This window comes from Petromyzon marinus, chromosome 19 (genome assembly GCF_048934315.1).
Source record: "Petromyzon marinus isolate PM22_M1 ecotype Great Lakes invasive population chromosome 19, UKy_Petmar_22M1.pri1.0, whole genome shotgun sequence".
Lineage (NCBI taxonomy): Eukaryota > Metazoa > Chordata > Hyperoartia > Petromyzontiformes > Petromyzontidae > Petromyzon > Petromyzon marinus.
Genome location: NC_133685.1, coordinates 9,747,738 through 9,765,963, shown reverse-complemented (window position 1 = coordinate 9,765,963; position 18,226 = coordinate 9,747,738). Strand labels below are relative to the sequence as shown.

The following is an 18,226-nucleotide window of genomic DNA, read 5'->3' as shown; positions in this document are numbered from 1 at the left end:
CTCAAAAGTGTTCGGGTTTTTTTCTTCCATATACATTTACACAACTGGCAATATACAGCTGGCAACATGCAAGAACATTTAATGTCATATTCTTCTGCGGGCTTTTGCTTGCGTTATGGGCCCTTGATGTGCAGAAGAAACATTCGAGGGTGCAGCATCTGTAACCTGAAAAAACAAAGTTATACCTTGTTAAATGAAGAGATGCATACGGTACACGATATAGTTGCCAAACTATCCTGTCTTTAAAGTGTCAGAGTCTCTGCTCAACTCCACAATGGGGTATTGCTCATCTCTGTTGATGGCCCTGAACCAGCCCGTGGAAATACCACATTCCTATGGGGTCATTCCCTCAACGGGACAACCTCTTGACTTCAACTCGTTTTCGACTTGGGGAAGGGTGGCAGCCTGAATTGATCCCTGTATGGGAATGGATACCGATAAGCTATATTTGATTCAAACCCAGAAATTCAATGGTACTGGCTCAATGCATTACCAGGAACATTGATGATCTCCCCGATAAATTCCAGCCACCTCTATAAGATGCTACTCCTTAAAGTGGTGGTCACGTTGATGACATTACTGATCACATTACTGTTAATAACACTTAGAGTCACATGACGAATGTGAATTCTATTGATACTGTTACTGCGATTGAGCATGATGATAATGTTGATTTATTATGTTATGGTCCTGTTGATGCTGGTGACATGCTGTAGCTACGTGATACTTTGCTCATGCCACGATGCTCGTCGGTAAGTGACCTACCTGTCGTATGCGATCCCGTATAAGTTCGGCCGAGGCATTGAGCGAAGCATCTCCCAGGTCCACGTCCTTGGGGATCTCTGGAGGCAGCATAGGCCCAACCAGCGGCTCATTCACATCCTGATGAGACGTCCGTCCACCCATACCTCCCTCCAACCTCAGCTGATTCCGAGCCTCCAGCAGCGCTGATCGTGGCACAAACCGCGCCACTGCCTCATTCTTTCGCCGCGAGCCTTGGTGGGACAAGGGACCCCTGGATTCTGTATGTCCTGCGAGCGTTGCTCGTTCCCGAGAATCGGAGTACGCCCTGGATTCTAGGTACCCCTCCGTGCCTTCACTCCGGCGCCATGTGGGCGGCATGCGGGCGGCGGGCGGAAGGTGCTGAGGGGGCGGTGGGATCATGGGGAAAGAATATGTTGGAAATGATGGTCCCTGGTCCCCGCTTCCTTGCTCATCTTCGTTGTGTGGTTCTCTCCGTCCGCGTTTAGGCTCGTGAGGAGGGGAACGGCTCGTGGGTTTACCAGTGTCATCGTGTTTGTCGTCTGCAAAGACAATGCGTGTGGTTAGTATCACTGATTAAAACAGCATCTGCATGGCACCCATCAAAGGATATAGACAAATAAAATATATACTCTTTGGTTTTATTCAGTAAAGTCACGCAGTTACATGCTAATTTCTAACTTTAACACCCTGCTGTTTCAACACTTTAACACAGCTATTTCAATGCTAAATTCCCCTGTTTGATATGTAAACTCCTTTGTTAAGGCGCTCTGCTCCTCCCACCGAGCTTAAAAGACGCTGCGAATCTTAGCAGCGTTCATTGAAGTGCTGTCGTCCTGACAGTTCTGTTCCTTCACCTGAAGAAGGCCACTTGTGTTGTGGCCGAAACGTCGTGTTTTAATTGTTTCTTTTATTTTAATTTTGTTTTTTACCTACGTGACTTTACCGAATAAAACCAAAGAGTATGAATTCTTGCAGTCACGAAAGCTTCAAATCTAGAAATAAAATATAATGAGGGACATTGCTTATGTCGATTTGCTGCTCTGAGCCAGTGGTGCAAGTTCCTTGTTCTTATGGCAAAGGCCAGTCTATCCACAAGAAAGCACTGTTGCCTTCCCACAAAGTGGTGCTCATTTTGTTGAGGGGGGGGGGGATAATGGGTTTACAGTGCCAAGTATCATTTGTAAACAAACAGAATGTTTTCAATGTTGGTCTTACCAATGTATGTCTCATGGATGAAAAAGAGTGCAAAGATGGCCTTTATAGGCATGCATGCATATAAAATAGCTTGGTAGATTCGTACATCGCCTTTATTTAAACCTGATTATAGTCTAATAAGACGGACACCAGTTGCAATCAAATATCCACACTACGAACTACCTACAAATAGCACAAACGGTAAACTCCCCCTTTCCACCCTGCAGATAACCAGATTCTCAGAAGTCCCACGGCAAATGGCTGCACCTGGCAAGAGGGGGCCGGGCATGCGTGCAATTCGCTCGACGTAACGCCGTCTCGCCTGCAGCTTGCTCCGTGCCTCCTCCACGCTCTCAAACTCGGGAGCGTAGCACACGTGCAGCACTCCTCCAAAGAAGCTCCTCTCGTCCAGCCGCCTCTTGGCCACCCTGTAACAGCGAGGCAGATGGGATAGTGTAGAAGGGGCCATTAATAATTGGGAGTGGACACTGAAAATCCTCCATCACAGATTTCCTCAACTCAGTGTTATTTTCTTCTTGCTCGGTGCATCAGTGGTTGCAAAGCCAACATGCAACCTTCAAGGTCCACTCTTTGAGTATTGCCATCAATACTAATGCTCTTGGTAGCAGATGATCTTTTGGTGTCACTTCAGTGTCTGGCTCCATAACCTGCCCTCCCCTCTTTGCTGATCGTGTGCCACCCACCACAACTTCCTTTTCCTGCTATATATGCCATGCTTTCTAACTCCATTATTCTGCTGCTTTACCGTATTCCCAAGTTACTTTCACTATATCCTGCCAATGCTGGGATCTTCACCAGAACTTGGGGTGATGATGTCCAACGCTTCTTTGGGAGCTGAAGCTCCCAGCATGTGCTGTGAAACGCGAGGGCATTGTTCCGAACAACACGCGGCACAACCCAACAAAAATCAAAGGAGAGCTAGACATCACCACGACTGCGGCCCTCCATACCGCGGGTACTTGTGTGCAAGCGGCGAGCAGGCCTCATACCTGGCGCTGTGCACGTCGCCGTACTTGATGAGGTAGACGTCGGTGAAGGGCTCGGCTGGGTACTCGTCCATGGCGTGGTACTCCTGCACGGCACCGTACAGGGCAAACAGCTGCACCAGCTCCTGTGCAGCCCCCACGGCCGGGACACCCTGCACCAGCAGGTAGCGCGACTCCTGCGCAATGGTGTACACCTGCAGGAGGCCACAGTCATGGGTATCAGAGACGCACGTCTGGAAAAGCGGTGCACTGCGGCAATGATGATATATCACGGCCAATGAAGAGTAACGATTCAGTGAGTGAAATGCAGATACACACCGCCTTAAAATGTATATTTGGGGAAGTGCGAAGTTCTACGACCCACGGTTTGCTGTTTGTAGCCACAGTTGCAATCCTTACTGCACCGCAGGCATAAGGAGATATATATCGACGAGTGGCAGGCAGGCAGGCAGTGCTGGCTTCAAACATGTGTGTAGTAGTAGTATGGAGACGTGACGTCATATGCGGTGTGAGGTGCGATGACGTAATGCCACCTGGGGGTTCCTCGTGACGAAAGCGGGGTCGTCGTGGGAAGCCGGGGATGGAGAGCGTTTGAAGAGACAGCCAGGGGTGAGGCTGGGAGAAGTCTACAAGAGCCAGCTGGGTTTACGTGGGGCGCTGCTCTCCTCGGTCGGGCGGTGTTGGTGAAGCCACCGTCCCGACTCGAGTGAGCCCGAGGTCCCCGTGAAGGACCCAGTGTATGGGGCACCTAACCCTTTGTGCAGTTATTGCTTTTTTGTGTTAATAAACCGGCGCAAGCCCTTACCTGGAAGCCTGACTCCGAGTCGTCATTCACTACACAACACATGTGCAATGAGGACCCACTTTTTTTTAAAAGCACCTCACGCCAAAAAAAAGTGTGTGTTCGTCTGTATTCATGTCTGTTTTATTCCTCCATGCCGGTCTCCGTGGGCATCTCTCCCCTGGGCTCTGAATTTGTCTCACGGCATCTCTCCATGCCTGTTATCTCTTCATATCTGTTCCTTTCCGAGACTATCTCTGTATCTATCGCCGCTTCTATTTGCCTGTCCCGTGTCTGCCAGTGACCCGTGTCTTGCCTCTCATAAGTGTCTGTGTCTGCGTCGCTCCTCGGGTCTGTCCAGGGCCCCGGCTCGGACAATTTACTTTTGTCTGCGAAACAACACGCTCAAGGTTTCGACGTTTCGCTCCACTTCCCGAAGAATTGCGCAACGTGGCTGCGGGGGAGACGTAAAGTGAGGGATGAATGTGAATCCGTAGCTTAAAATCTTATCAATTAAATCACATCGAGGGGTGGGGGGTGGTGTGGGAAGGAATTGCCTTCCACTCAGGTGCAGTTAAATCATCTTGGCCACTGCAAAGTGTAGTAATGTACAACAATGCTGGAGAGTGAAAGTGTCTCCCACGCTCGCTGAGCAATCGATCGGTGGTGGAAATTACACGTTACTATGGCGGGCAGCACGCGATATTTGTCCGCTACTAGCGTGTATTTGCTGTACGTCGACGGAAAACAACGACAGCGCATTCGAGTGCAAGAATTATTAAAAGGCGACGTGTTTCGCTACTCAAAATGAGCAACGGGGCGGCGTCAGCCGCGGAAATTCCGTATTCATATGGCGGGCGCCAGTACATCCGCAGGCCAACCAATGTTAACGTGGTACTGTCGTCACCAATACCGCGGTTAAATGCGATACTACTGCTGCGTTGGCAGCGGTCCACAAGCCACAATTCGACAAAACATTCGTGAATAACACTGCGGCCTTAAAGGGAAGACACGTATAACAGGCGACGTTTCGGTCAATGGCCCTTCGCGGTGCTTAAACGCCGTTTGTAATTACCTTCACGGCCCTGGGCCGGTTCCCCTCACGGTATTTAGGTCGATTGAAGCAATGGGGCTGCTGCTGGTGATGTTTTTGAGGCTCCATAACGCTGACAATGGCATTAACAATCGGAAATGTTAAAAAAAACCTATCCCGACACTGAACACGGCGTGCGTGCCCATTCGCAAGTGGCGGCCATCTTACTCGGGGAAGCGAAGCGAGACACGTGGGGGGGGGGGAATCGTGATGACGTCACTCACGAGCGGTCATCTTCCCAAGTTCACATTGTCTGTATGTAATTTTCTTTATTTATTTTGGTATAGTCCTGTGAGCCATTCGGCTCTTGAATCGGGTGCAACCATAACCTAAACAACAAAAAAACACGAACAAGAAAAACATCTTAAAGTGACTATGTGACCGTGCAAACAGAAAATACATGGAAAAAAAAACAGCAAAAATATTCCTGAAAAAAAATCACCGTACACCAACGCTGTGTGCAACAAATCCCAGTCAAACAACAACCACAAGAAAACTTAGATGAAGGCCATCAGTCTAACTCCGTACTACAATATAACAAACATGTCCAAACCAAAAAGCGTTTTCGAAATCAACAAAAAATAAAGCCATAATTGCAACGTAACAGTGATCATAGGGACTGCAATGGAATGCAATGTCTGCGTACCCCTTACCAAAATGTCTGCTTATCCCTTACCAATATGTCTGCTTGTCCCTTACCAATGTTTGTATATCCCTTACCAATATGTCTGCGTGACCCTTACCAATATGTCTGCTTGTCCCTTACCAATGTTTGTATATCCCTTACCAATATGTCTGCGTGACCCTTACCAATATGTCTGCGTATCGCTTACCAATGTCTGTATATCCTTTACCAATATGTCTGCGTATCCCTTACCAATATGTCTGCGTATCCCTTAGCAATGTGGCTCGGCTCCTGTTAGGGGCGTCGGTTGTGTACCAGGCGTCATCACAGGGCGCCTCACAAACACCAACCCGGTCGGTGATCGCCTCTCTCCGCCTACGGTCAGTTCACGAGCTTATTATTGATGTGCTTGTTACGTTCATTTCAACATAAACACGAGTTCTTTTGCATTCGGTGATCCCTCTGAATTATTGAGCGCTTGCGCATTGCGAAATAAACCCGCGCGGCCGATGCAAAGCGAACACGGAACAGCAGCGTCCGTGCTGGTTATCCCCGTCTTGTCTGTGGGGAGATGGTGGGGGGGTGAAGAGCTTTATAGCTCATCGGATTCCTCCAGTATGAGTAAATATTCTGATTTTGATTCCGTGGCTACGCTGTTATGCTGTGAGAGCTTCCACGGTTCGGTTCGATTTTCGTGGGGCGCGGCAGTTTAAAGAATGCGCGTAAGTTTTAGTTTTTATCACCTCCCCACTTTCCACTGCATCGTAATTGGGTAACGCCTCAGGCCCATTGGCAGATTGTGGTGTGGAGTAAAAGTCTCCTAAAGTGAACTCTGCGCCTTCACCTTAGGGACCGTCCATACATGACGTCACGCTATTTTTGACGATTTTTGACCCCCCCCCCCCACCCTTCGTCACACGACGTCACAAAAAGTCAGACCCCCCCCCGCAAATATGACGTCACAAAGCTCTGCCCCCCCCCCCAAAAAAAATACATAAAACATGCTTCAAATCTGATGTTGTATGAGAAAACATTTATTAAAAGAAGTCGATTTAATTAAGTAGAACGTGTTGCTTATATTTTTTTTAAAGCTGCGCATTTTGATGTGACGTCACATTTCTCAACCAACACCCCCCCACCCTTCGTCACACATCGTCACAAATGTCTGACCCCCCCTCCCCCCCCCTAGGTGCGTGACGTCATTTATGGACGGCCCCTAAATGTAAAAAAAAATCTCGAGTCGGTTGCCATGACAGCATCTCTCAATGCACTACTGCTGCGTTGTGTACGGATGTGTGTGTGTAGAGTTTTCGTGCTTTGGTGCTGCCCGGGTTCCCTGCCGTGGTGTCGAGACGTTCCATTCACCAGAATGTAAACACAAAACGCGGTTGCCATGGGCCCGCATGTGTCAATGCACTTCTTCATCTTCTTCGTGTCTCCTATCCAACCTACATGGCCTTCCCCCCCCCCCCCCCCCCAATATTCTGTACATGCCACCGCTTCTGGTGTTAGTTTTTGCCAAACATTGAGGAGTGCATTGTCGTGCTGCAGGGCATCTCAGGAGATGATCTAATGGTTTGCTTCTCCTGACAAGCACAGTCTTCGGTTTGTGCAGAAGCCCCATGATTTCATGGGAGAGTTGCGTCTGCCAAAACCCACTCCTCAGTCTGTTTAGGCTCTGCCATGTGATCCATTTGGAATTGGAGCCAGGTGCCAGCTCCTCACTGGGGATGTTTCCTCGCTGGCTCCATTCAGCAGTTTTTGTCACCTGATTTTTTTTCCCGTATCTTTTTGGCAGAGGGAAGTTCTTGCAGATTCCGGTGATTTTTTTTTTGGTCAGTCGTACGGTGTGAGCACAAGAAGCTGTTTCTCAATGGCAGACGACGGTGGTGCTGGCTGATGGCCACGTAGCGGATGACGGACGTCCCACTCTATGACTTGCCGGTCGTGGTCACATGCTCACCTCCTCCTGATGTTAGGGGGCGCTATGCCAGTGCATATAGGCAGGGAACACACGGGTGGCGGGTGGCTCTCAGGCACCATGATATGATTCTACACGTGTCATTTAGGGCGGTGTCGACATGCTTTCTCTGGATTGAGCGTCCCCAGGCAGAGCATGCATATTCAGCCACAGAGAAACAAAGTCAATGCACTCTGTGTTGCGTTGTGTATGGATGTGCGTGTCGGTATTGAATGCTGGTGCTACCCCGGGTTCTCTGACGTGGCGCCGAGATGTTCCATTTACCATTAATGTAAACGACACCAGTGACGATTATCTGAACTGGACCTGAGCCCCCCCCCCCCCCCCCCCCCCTAGCCTCAAATGAGTACCTGGTACGGTGTGTAAACATGGACAATGGGGAGAAAAAGCCGGTCGGGCATGGAGCTGGCCACCCACTCCCTCGTCTGCCGCCGTGGCAGCCTCCATAGGTGCTCGCTAACAGCTCTCGCCCCAACAGTCTGTTAATAATACACGGGGGATCTTTGTCTGTGCAGAGTTGCGTGCTGGTGCTGCCCTGTTTCTCTGCTGTGGTGCTGCGATGTTCCTGGTCGGTCTCACGGGAGGCATTGCGTCTGGGAAGAGCACCGTCGCCTCAATCTTCCGAGAGCTGGGATGCCCCGTCATCGACGCCGATGAAATTGCTCGTCTTGGTGAATTTCAGCAGAATCTGTTCATCTATTAGCATGTAAAATGTGTCCAGGAGTACCGATCAAACATTCCCAAAGTACCTCGGCAAAATGAGCACTAGGTGGCGCCCATATGCACCTTTAAATTCAGATTGAAAACGAATTGTCTCTCGAACTGCTTTTTGTGCACAGTTTGTTGTCCTTCCCGTGCATCTCCGATTAGCACGGTTGGCTACGCTAAAAAAAGATGTTCAACATACATACATATCCGTTGTGGCAGCTTTGAACAATAGAAATACCTAATTTATATTCAAATGGGCAGCAATGGTGATTATTGTGCTTCACTCTGAACCTGACCACCCGAGTTTGATACCAGGCAATAGCTAAAATCAGTTGCAAGTGTTATATGAACTAGTCCTCTGCCTCCCAGGACCGATGCTAGGCCTATTGAACCTTGAGTTTTAAATGACAACCTATGGTTGCGTGGTGCATTTGGTCACAGCCTTGCTTGGTCAGATAACAACTAGAACATCCCAAAATAAATTAAACATATTTTAGACAATAACTTTTTTCGAATCAGCAGCCCCATGTGTTTATGTTTTTCTAATAAGACGGTGTTACCGAAAGTCGTTGCAGTCTTTTTAGTTTAGCTTGTGCTTTTAAACCACTGCCAAAACTGGCCCTTAATTTGTTTGTTAATAAACTGATTGATTCTTCGCTTGGTGATGTCATGCATGTGTGTTTGTAGTTGTGGAGCCAGGCCGGCCAGCGTTGAAGAAAATTGTTGAATTCTTTGGAGCGGAGGTGCTGCATTCAGATGGACGTCTCAATCGCGAAAAGCTCGGTGCCATCATCTTTGCCGAGCCACAGAAACGCCGACTGCTCAACTCCATTACGCACCCCGACATCCGACGGCATATGCTCAAGCAAATCCTGTGGCACTTTGTGCGTGGTGAGAGCTTCACCAAGTTTGGTTGCATTCCATTGCATTTACTTATCAATATTAAATTAAGTGTCTCTAGCTGAGATGGCCGGCGTTGTGATCCGAGTGCCGGACTCACAAGCAGGAGGTGAATTCAAACCAAAGTCGGGGGTTGTGTCAGCCCATCATTCCGAAGGAAGTGAGTAATGTTCTAGATTTAAAGCTTTCGCGACTGCTAGGATCCATACTCTTTGGTTCTATTGGGTAAAGTCACGTAGGTAAAAAAATAAAATAACAAAAATCACGACGTTTCGGCCACAACACAAGCGGCCTTCATCAGATGAAGGGACGAGACTGTCTGGAGGACAGCGCTGGAGTGAAAAAAGCCACGCTCAGATCACGACCTTTAAGCTGTGTGAGAAGTAATATTCTTTAGGAAGTCAACATTGGTCTTATTGGTATACTGCCACATAGTAAGACGACATATGATTGGGACAATTGTTTACGCTTAACGTGTTTTCTCTTAATGCAGTATTTTTCAGGAACGCATCTACCATGTTAAAGGAGGAATCTGTTTATACACATAGTTTTGGGACAATTACTTTTGAAAAGTGGTCAGTTCCTGATATATTTATTATTTAAAGGATTAGAGGTATAATTTGATACAATATTTAGGAGTTGTATTAACGTAGAAGTTTTATTGACGTAAAATATTTACTTGCAATAAATGAAATTGGGTTCATTTATTCTGGGAAATAACACTATGCTGTGGTTGTAGGCATTTTAACTTCATACATATGCATTAGCTCCTCCTGTCTTTGCATTGATGTAATCATAGCCAAAGCTATCGATGTCACCACATATCACTAATGTTTTCCAAGTCCCCTACCAGATCCTGCAATTGCTGCACAGTAGACATGTGACCTCCACGATTTGCTGTAACTGGATCCAGCCTACTTGTCCGAAGCCTTCCCCTAAGTGGATGTCCTCTTGGAGAATACTCCAATGCCTAACTCCGGAATCGACCCTTCCCCATCCTGCACGTGTCCCAACCAGCTCAGCCATTTTTCCTTATTGTATCTACAAATTACCTGCCCTGTTCTGTTCTGGACTTCTGCATTGATTATCCTTTCTTGCGGCAAAAGTCCGAGCATCCATCACCTATGCTCTGATGCCATCAAATTATATTAGAGCTGCATGGGTTCCAGCTCTCTCATCCATACAGTAATACGGATATCACTGACACCTCAAATACCATTTTCTTTACACTTTGACTTATCTTTCTTCTCTTCAACATGGTTTCCATTGCCCATCAACAATCTGAAATATAGCAATGTGCCTGTTCACCTTGAAGGGGAAACATCAAAATGGTTTTATGTTTGGACATGTTTCATCTAGAGTTGTATGTTGTCTCCCACTTAGTGTAATGTTGTGCTTGACTATGCCTAAACACTGTGTGTAGGGTTAGCACAGTAGAAAACCCAGCTATGAATACCAGTGAGATGAATGTGTGGGACTTTGAATGTGCAGATGATGCTGGTTTGGGGCCTGGAACTTGACCATTACCACATTTTTATAGTTTTTGTTATAAAATTAGTAGTGACATGGAATCACCTGGTTGATTCAAAGGAACACTAATCCAGTTGCACAATGAAGATATCGTAATCATGCAAGAATTCCAAGAGCTGGCTTTGACAATCTGATTACAGCAATGTACTAACCCTGGTATGCAGGAGGGTTCAATCCCGACCTTGGCGCCTGTATATTTGGAGTTTGCATGTTCTCGCTCCCCGTGGTCACGTGGATTTTTCTCCGGGTCCTCTGGTTTTTCCCCCCACATTTAGAAACATGGGTTTAGAATATTTGGCTACGATAATGTGCACATGATAAGCCACTTCGTTGAGCTATTATTTGTGGCCAGGTCACTTATGAAAAAGAGCTATATAGCTCAGTGGGCCTTACCTGGTAAAATACAAAGTTTCGTTTATATTTTGTTGTTACTTCCAACTTGGGTTGGCTCCACTGACAAAAATGTTTTTAAACTAAGTTAATCTTCAGCTTTAAATGCTGATGAACAGAATAATGTATTCAGATTTCGGCTGAAGAACAAAAGGTGCTCTTCGGTGCACCTCTACACTTCACTTTACTTATTACCCTCGGCTAACAGTCTTGGGGTGTACGTGTGGAGCTGTGTGACTAGCATCCCTTCTACACGCTGTGTGTCCACCCTTTCAGGATACCACTATGTGATCCTTGATGTCCCTCTGCTTTTCGAGAATAAGACGATGAGCAGATTCATCAAGCACTCCATTGTGGTCTACTGGTGAGTATAACACAACATCAGTGCCCTCTGTAATTGACTTATAGTAATTGTTTATGATAGTCCCTCCTACACGTGAATTTTCTCCCAGCTGTCTGTTTTCTGTCAATACCTTATGATCAATAATTAGACAAATATTCAAACAAATACTTTGCATGGATATGCAATCGTTAAGGCATACATGATGCAGTGGGTGAAACAGGTGGGTGCCTGATGCACGTGATATCATCTTAGCACTTTCTACAAGTCTTTATGCAGCTGTATATGTCGAAACAAGCAAATGTCCTCCATATACAATGCCTATACAGTGTATGTATATTGAACTTCTTTTGCATCGTACGTAGCTAACCGTGCTAATTGGAGGTGCGGGAGGAGGTCAACAAACTAAACACAAAAAGCAGTTCTAAAGAAACGAGTTGCAAGTGTGTGTCACTGCGATTTCTCCATTGCAAACAAGCCATTAACATCTTTAAACGGAGGATTTCTTCAATAGAGGAGTATTATTACATTTGTTGTAAATAATTTTTCTTCTAATATTTTTTTGCAGATATTCACAAGTAAGCTCTGCCAAAATGAACTACAATCTAGTGGATAGTATATCGGTCACAAATGCAAGGCTTTTTTAACAGCTGCTATTGGGCGCATAGTGATAGTCATCAATGGGACCATCCTAAGGATAGGCTTGGACCCACCATGCAAATGTAGACTTTTTGACACGGTTGGCTACATACGGTGCGAAGGAAGTTATACATACATATTATTTATATGTTGCCAGTAAGCAGGCTCCATTGCTCGCTTGACCACTTTAATGCAACCACCAGTGTGTGGTGCTATAGATCCATGCTGCTGAATTTCAGACTCCAAGGTGACCAATATAGCTTGCTGTTCTGTGCCCGTGGACAAGACTTTGTATCAGTCAGCAGTACGACACGTCTTTAGCAGAAACGAACTGGCTAGGTGGCGCTGCGGTCAGAGCATTGGACTCACATTTGGAAGTTTACTGGTTCAACTCCCAACTGGGAGTCACCTCTGCCTATCTTCCCCACTGGTGTCAGTGGGGAAGAGACTCAACCATGCCATGGGAATGTGAAATGTCACATGCTGGCTCATGGCTAGCAACAGAAGTGAGCACCACCTAGCATTTCCTTGAGGGTGGAGACAATGTTGTTTATGATTAATGATGTTCAAAGTAAATAAAAAAAGTGTCTCCACAATGCAATTTGGGGCAGCATTAATTAAAATAATTTAGTTTGGGTGATGCTACAGTTATTAATACCCATTTTTCAATCAGAAAAGTTGCAAGTTTAAATCCCAATCGGCTTTCAACTCAGCTTATCATTCTGCTGGGATTTACAGAGAGCTACTCAATTTGTGGAAATTCAAAAATGGTCCACCTATAAACAAACTAGTTACTGCCATGGGAATGAGGACTTTCCACCATTGATACAGCAATGCCATTTTGAACGAGTACCGTTTCATATTCAGAAGCCGCTTTTTCGTGAAATTAACAATATTTGTGTTACGGTGAGACTGGTCGCCAACATAAAACTCCGGAAATTCTATCACTGACTCAGAAACGCCCACACATGATTTCCCACCCACCCAGTGTTCGTTTAAGCAGCAAGACACTTTCACTCATTGAGGCTTCCCTGAATGAACGAAGCACTTTGAATGAAGTAGCAGCAGTTCCATGTGCACCGTTGTCTCTCTCTCTCTCCGCCCGTCGTGCCCCGGGCGCAGTGACCCCGAGAGCCAGCTCTCTCGCCTGATGCAGAGGAACTCGCTGCCGCGGCACGAGGCCGAGCTGCGCATGCGAGCTCAGATTCCGCTGGACCAGAAGCGCCTGCTCGCCGACCACGTGATCGACAACTGCGGCGAGCGAGAGGCGACGCGGCGGCAGGTGGTGCGGCTGCACGCTCTGCTCGACGCCTCGCTCCACCACCTGCCCGCCCGCCTGCTCGCCGTGCTTGCCCTGAGCGCGGCGGGCGGCGTCACAGTGTGGCTGCTTAGCAAATTGTGCGTCGGAGCCGGCAGTGGCCCTTTGGGGCTGGGTTGAAATGCAGGGGAGGGAGGGAGGGCGGTCGCTCGCTCGCTCGCTCGCTCGCTCTGCTTTGTACGAAGTATGAGGGCGATTGAAATTGAAAGGTCTGCGCCGTTGTGTAGAGGAAATGAAAAGTGGCACGGAATGAACGGTGGTGATTTGTCTGCAAGCAAATTTTTTTGATTTGGTCATTCCGACATGATCACCCTGAACGTGACCGATCTCGCCAAATCAGGTTGAGCCAGGGGTTTGGATTGGGCTGTGAGGTGGCCAGTTGATGGCAGTACAGCAATGGATAAAAGCCATCTGTATAGAGATTTGAGTCCTACTTGTGGTTTTCTTGGGTTTTATGATTTCTTCCAACATGCTAAACGGTTATGGCATTGGCCAAACATCACATTGTAGGATCCTCCTTAAATAAAGTCTTGAGATTCATGATTGTTTTTTATGATTATTATTAACTAAAATTGACTGTTCAGTTAAAGTGTACATTAAAGAATGAACATTGTATCGGAGTAAATGAATGGCATAATTTTCATGGGTGACGAAAATAATAAAAATTTCAAGTATTGGAAAATTGAATTTTTTTTTGGAAAAGCCAAAAGATTGTTACTCATTTTTTTAAACAAAGCCTACATCCTAAGACTTTTTCAGGAGACCTTGCTTCGGGATGCTTTGCCAATTCCTTTTGATCTCGCGTTTTGCATGTGGGATAAAACCAAGGCACCTGAAGAAATCCCACCCATACAGAGGATAGTGAAGTCAAAAAAATGTTTTTGTTAAACACGTGGACACCTTTCTGGCAAAAATCTGCAACTCAAAGGATAGCGCTCGAAGTTCTGATGGTTTCCAGACCCTGCCTTTTGTACTGCCATACTATTTCCACAAAGCAAATTTGAGAGTTTTACAAATACTGATCATCCAACCTTCATCTGCAAAGCACACTAATGTGGTCACGTGTCAGCACGCCCAACTAAAACCAGATAAAATACAGGGAAATCTGGCTAAAACTCGGACCAGTTTTGCCTGCTAGTGACTTCCGTATGTTGTCTGAGCAAAAGAAATTGCGTGGAAGAGCATTGTTTGAGTGACAAGGGATGTGTGTTATGAACTATTTTCTTGACAAGTGAGACAATTATTCTGGCTGTGGAGTAAAGTCTTGGAACGTCAGTTGACCAAAGTGCATTGAACTTCAATGGTGCAAAAATAAGATAATTACGTAGACAATAAGCCTCCTTTCTCGTGTCTATTACTCCAGGTAAAAAAGTGAACTTATCCCAACAGCCACACGGCCTTCTGCAAGTGCATAATTTCAAGACAATTGGTTTAACACAAGAAAACTGGACCGGTTTCAGCATTCATTGTCATGTCACCAAGTTAGACTTGCTTGAACTAATACTGATTAATTGCCAGATATGTATAGGCACGGACCCTCTTAATTAAATTGTTAAATATGTAACGTTAAATAATCATAAGCTTGGCTGCTGATGAGACACTCAAAATGGGCCCAGATTTTGCTGTATTGAATCAATGCTGCTGAAATTACGTACTCCCAGAAGCCCATGTGGCTAATGGAATGTGTAAATCATACTTTGAGCACATGTAACTTATAATACTTGTTTTTTTTTAAATCTGGATGAAGAGATATGGGAAGGAGGCGTATTTCCTGCTTATTTCTTAATTTTCTTCCCCACAACGATCCAAATACTTTTTTTTGTTTTGAGTAAAAATAACGGTTTTATTGTGGTCATTTGGTCAATCATCAATTTCTCTGTCAGGACACAGACTTTTAAATCAACCTCGTATGATATTTTTCGTTCAAATGTATTGTACGTCTTGCATTTAAGCACACAACCTTCTGGCTGTCGGTTAAGCACCCTGATCACTGGCAACACAATGCCTTGCAGTGGAATGAACTCGTCCCAGATAATGGCCCTATCTTCTGAAGACACTTCAATCGTCATTGTATCCACACTAGTCCCTCGTTACATACGCTGTAAAAAAAGGCATTTGTCACATTTCAATCAAAATGATATGAATAGTCCTCGGAGCTAAATTATGAATGTTATTTTAACGAGCTAATATAATGTTTTTTTATTTAAATTACATTTCAGTATTTGGTGACGAGGTGAGACCATCCACTTTCCCACATTTGATCAACCAGTTTGGCGTTTCGTTTAAGCCTAATCCAGTGGTGAACCACTCATTATAGAGCATCAAAGAGCACTGTTGAGTGTTAAGACATTGCAAGTAATTATTCGTGGTGTAACGATTCATATTGTAATGTCATCAATTAAGGTAGCAATTCCACTCAATAATCAATTGTTTTCGGTTTAATTTTGGCCGTCTCGTTTCTATTGTTACTAAATTATTAGCTTACATTTTTTGGTTTTGCTCAGCATTTATTTTGCACACTTTGGATTCATGGAGAGATGCCAGTTCTTGTCGACACAATTCGATACATGTATCTTGAGCCTTAAGCATGAACAGCAATTGATTAATCTATACATCTTTACACCCCTCGTAGTTATCACTTTATCCTGCTGGGTAGGCGGGTAGGTTTTGCGGTTCGAGTGTTATAATCGTAATTCGAGTTGTGGCATGTTAAATTAGCCTATCCTGGGGTTGCTAATAATATGCATCACATTGTGGGAAGTAAAGAGTGGTTTAAACTTTATTTGAAGCTTTCGTGACTGCGGGAATAGCTCTTTGGTTCTTCAGGTAAAGTCACGTAGAAATAAAATAAAATAAATAATATAATACGACGTTTCAATTGCAACAGAAGCAGTCATCATCAGGTAGAACTAAATTTGAGAGACAAAACACAGACATGGAGACACAGACACAAAAGCAGAGAGCAACACAATATAGACACACAGAGACCCGATGCCTCTGTGTCATGGCCTTAAATAGAGAGGTGGGGGGGGCAGAGAGAGAGGTGGGTTTGCTGGAGCTGAGAAATTAGCATGTCAATGAGAGAGCTGTGTGGAAATCCACCCCGCAGCGGCAGGGGGAGAGAAAGACCCAGCAAGTCTGGTACATTTTTTTTTTAGAGAGAGCTGTGTGGAAATACACCACACAGCGCGACTTTAGCAATCTTTGGAGAACGTAATCAACCAGGCTATGCGTTAACTGTGTGTTAGCCGACTCTGAGTTGCATTGCATTACATTGCCAAAAATTTGCTAAGTTTTCTCAAACTGCCTATTTCTCTCTCGAAAATTTACCAGGCTCTCATAGGTCCATTCGCTCTTTCTCTCTCCCGGCCGCTTCGGGGTGGATTTACACACAACTCTCTCTAAAAATGTTTTTACCAGACGTGTTGGGTCTTTCTCTCCCCCTGCTGCCGCGGGGTGGATTTCCACACAGCTCTCTCATTGACATGCTAATTTCTCTGCTCCAGCAGACCCACCTCTCTCTCTCTGCCTCCCCCCCCCTCTCTCTCTCTATTTAAGGTCACGACACAGAGGCATTGGGTCTCTGTGTGTCTATGTTGTGCCTCTCTCTGTGTGTCTCTGTGTTGTCTCTCTCTGCTGTGTCTCCGCGTCTGTTGTTTTGTCTCTCAAATTTCGTTCTACCTGATGACGACTGCTTGTGTTGCAATCGAAACGTCGTATTCTATTATTTAATTAATTTTTTTTCTACGTGGCTTTACCCAAAGAACCAAAGAGTAATCAGTGGTTGTCTTATGCAGAGGCTGACCCCTACGATAGAAATGGGGCAGGGGATTGGTTTTACATGCACTCAGATATAAGTGCTGACCTATTGCTTATTTGAGTAGACGTAACATCATTCTAGAAAAGTAGATGTTACAAAATGTCAGGAAAATATAATTGTAGGACCGTATAATGTGCTAATTTTAATGACATTGACTCACAGTTTACTTTATAGACATCGGAATGCTTTGATGATCACTTAATTATCAGAATAGGTTCCTGAAAAATGTAGCAGGAATCGAATTGTCAACACTGAACAAAGGGATTTGATGGCATGTGATATGGCAAACAGGCTATACAGCTGCCACGCTTTGTGTATGCTCTGTATATGCTTTGCTTACGAGTGTATTCACATTTTCATTCACGAATGCAGTAAAACTGAACACTATGTTCTGGGATATTCGAGAATGATTTACATTCTTGGGTGATATTTTTGTGGGCAGGCTCAGAAATAAATGAAACAATTGTTTTAGAGGACATTGATACTATTGGGGGGGGGACCCAGACAGTTAAAGTTCAGTGCAGCGTTTTTAAAAGCTGTTTTGTTTTTTATGGATACATTTATTGACAGTTTTAGCCTAATTGGAGTAAGACAGTTTTTCATTTACGTTGACACTTGATCAATGTGATGTACGCTCCCTGTTTTTAATGAATGATTCATATAAATCTGATTATGCGAGACTTCCTCGCTTATATTAAATAAACAGATGCGTGTCTTGCGATTGAATTGCATTTTAATGAATGTTGAGTGCAATAGACCATTTTTGATGCAATGGGCATTGCGTGATTGCTGACTACTTAAACTGTTTACAGTATACGTTTTGCATTCATATATACATGTGTGGGTGCTCGTGTGTGGATTTGTTTGCATACTACCATGTGTGGGTGTGTATTTATTTATTTGTGTGAGGAGCGGTGAAGTAGTAGTGTTAAGGACTCTTGTGCTACAATCCCTTCAACCTGAGTTAAATTTCATGCCATGCCTGACTTTGTTTCGAACCTCCCTGAGGTTAACTCGGCCTTGTACACGTGTCACTTAAGGGGGGGGGGGGTAACTAGAGCTCATCTCTGTGCTACCTGTCTCCCCACTTGTGATGTTTACATACCACACCAGTTACTCATTAAAAGCCAAGCCC

At 45.2% G+C, this 18,226-nt stretch overlaps 2 protein-coding genes across 7 annotated transcripts; one reads left to right on the top strand and one right to left on the bottom strand.

Moving 5' to 3' along the window:
* Position 1: 1 nt before the first annotated feature.
* RBM48 (RNA binding motif protein 48) lies at positions 2-5,035 on the bottom strand. Of its 6 annotated transcripts, none has more exons than XM_032957121.2 (6): positions 4,823-5,035; positions 3,772-4,201; positions 2,970-3,160; positions 2,227-2,387; positions 766-1,304; positions 2-165 (listed from the first exon to the last, which is right to left on the bottom strand). In XM_032957121.2, exons 2-6 carry the CDS (start codon positions 3,811-3,813, stop codon positions 85-87), a joined length of 1,014 nt encoding a protein of 337 aa, XP_032813012.1. In that variant the 5' UTR covers positions 3,814-4,201; positions 4,823-5,035; the 3' UTR covers positions 2-84. The 6 variants fall into 6 exon arrangements, with proteins under 6 accessions (XP_032813012.1, XP_032813013.1, XP_075924256.1 ...); XM_032957122.2 differs by having other exon boundaries at positions 3,772-4,136; XM_076068141.1 differs by having other exon boundaries at positions 4,064-4,136; positions 4,823-5,034.
* A 673-nt stretch (positions 5,036-5,708) lies between these two features.
* On the top strand, positions 5,709-17,817 carry DCAKD (dephospho-CoA kinase domain containing). Its single transcript, XM_032957127.2, has 5 exons — positions 5,709-5,845; positions 7,962-8,117; positions 8,842-9,045; positions 11,251-11,338; positions 13,076-17,817. Exons 2-5 carry the CDS (start codon positions 8,006-8,008, stop codon positions 13,389-13,391), a joined length of 720 nt encoding a protein of 239 aa, XP_032813018.1. The 5' UTR covers positions 5,709-5,845; positions 7,962-8,005; the 3' UTR covers positions 13,392-17,817.
* The last annotated feature ends 409 nt before the right edge of the window (positions 17,818-18,226 follow it).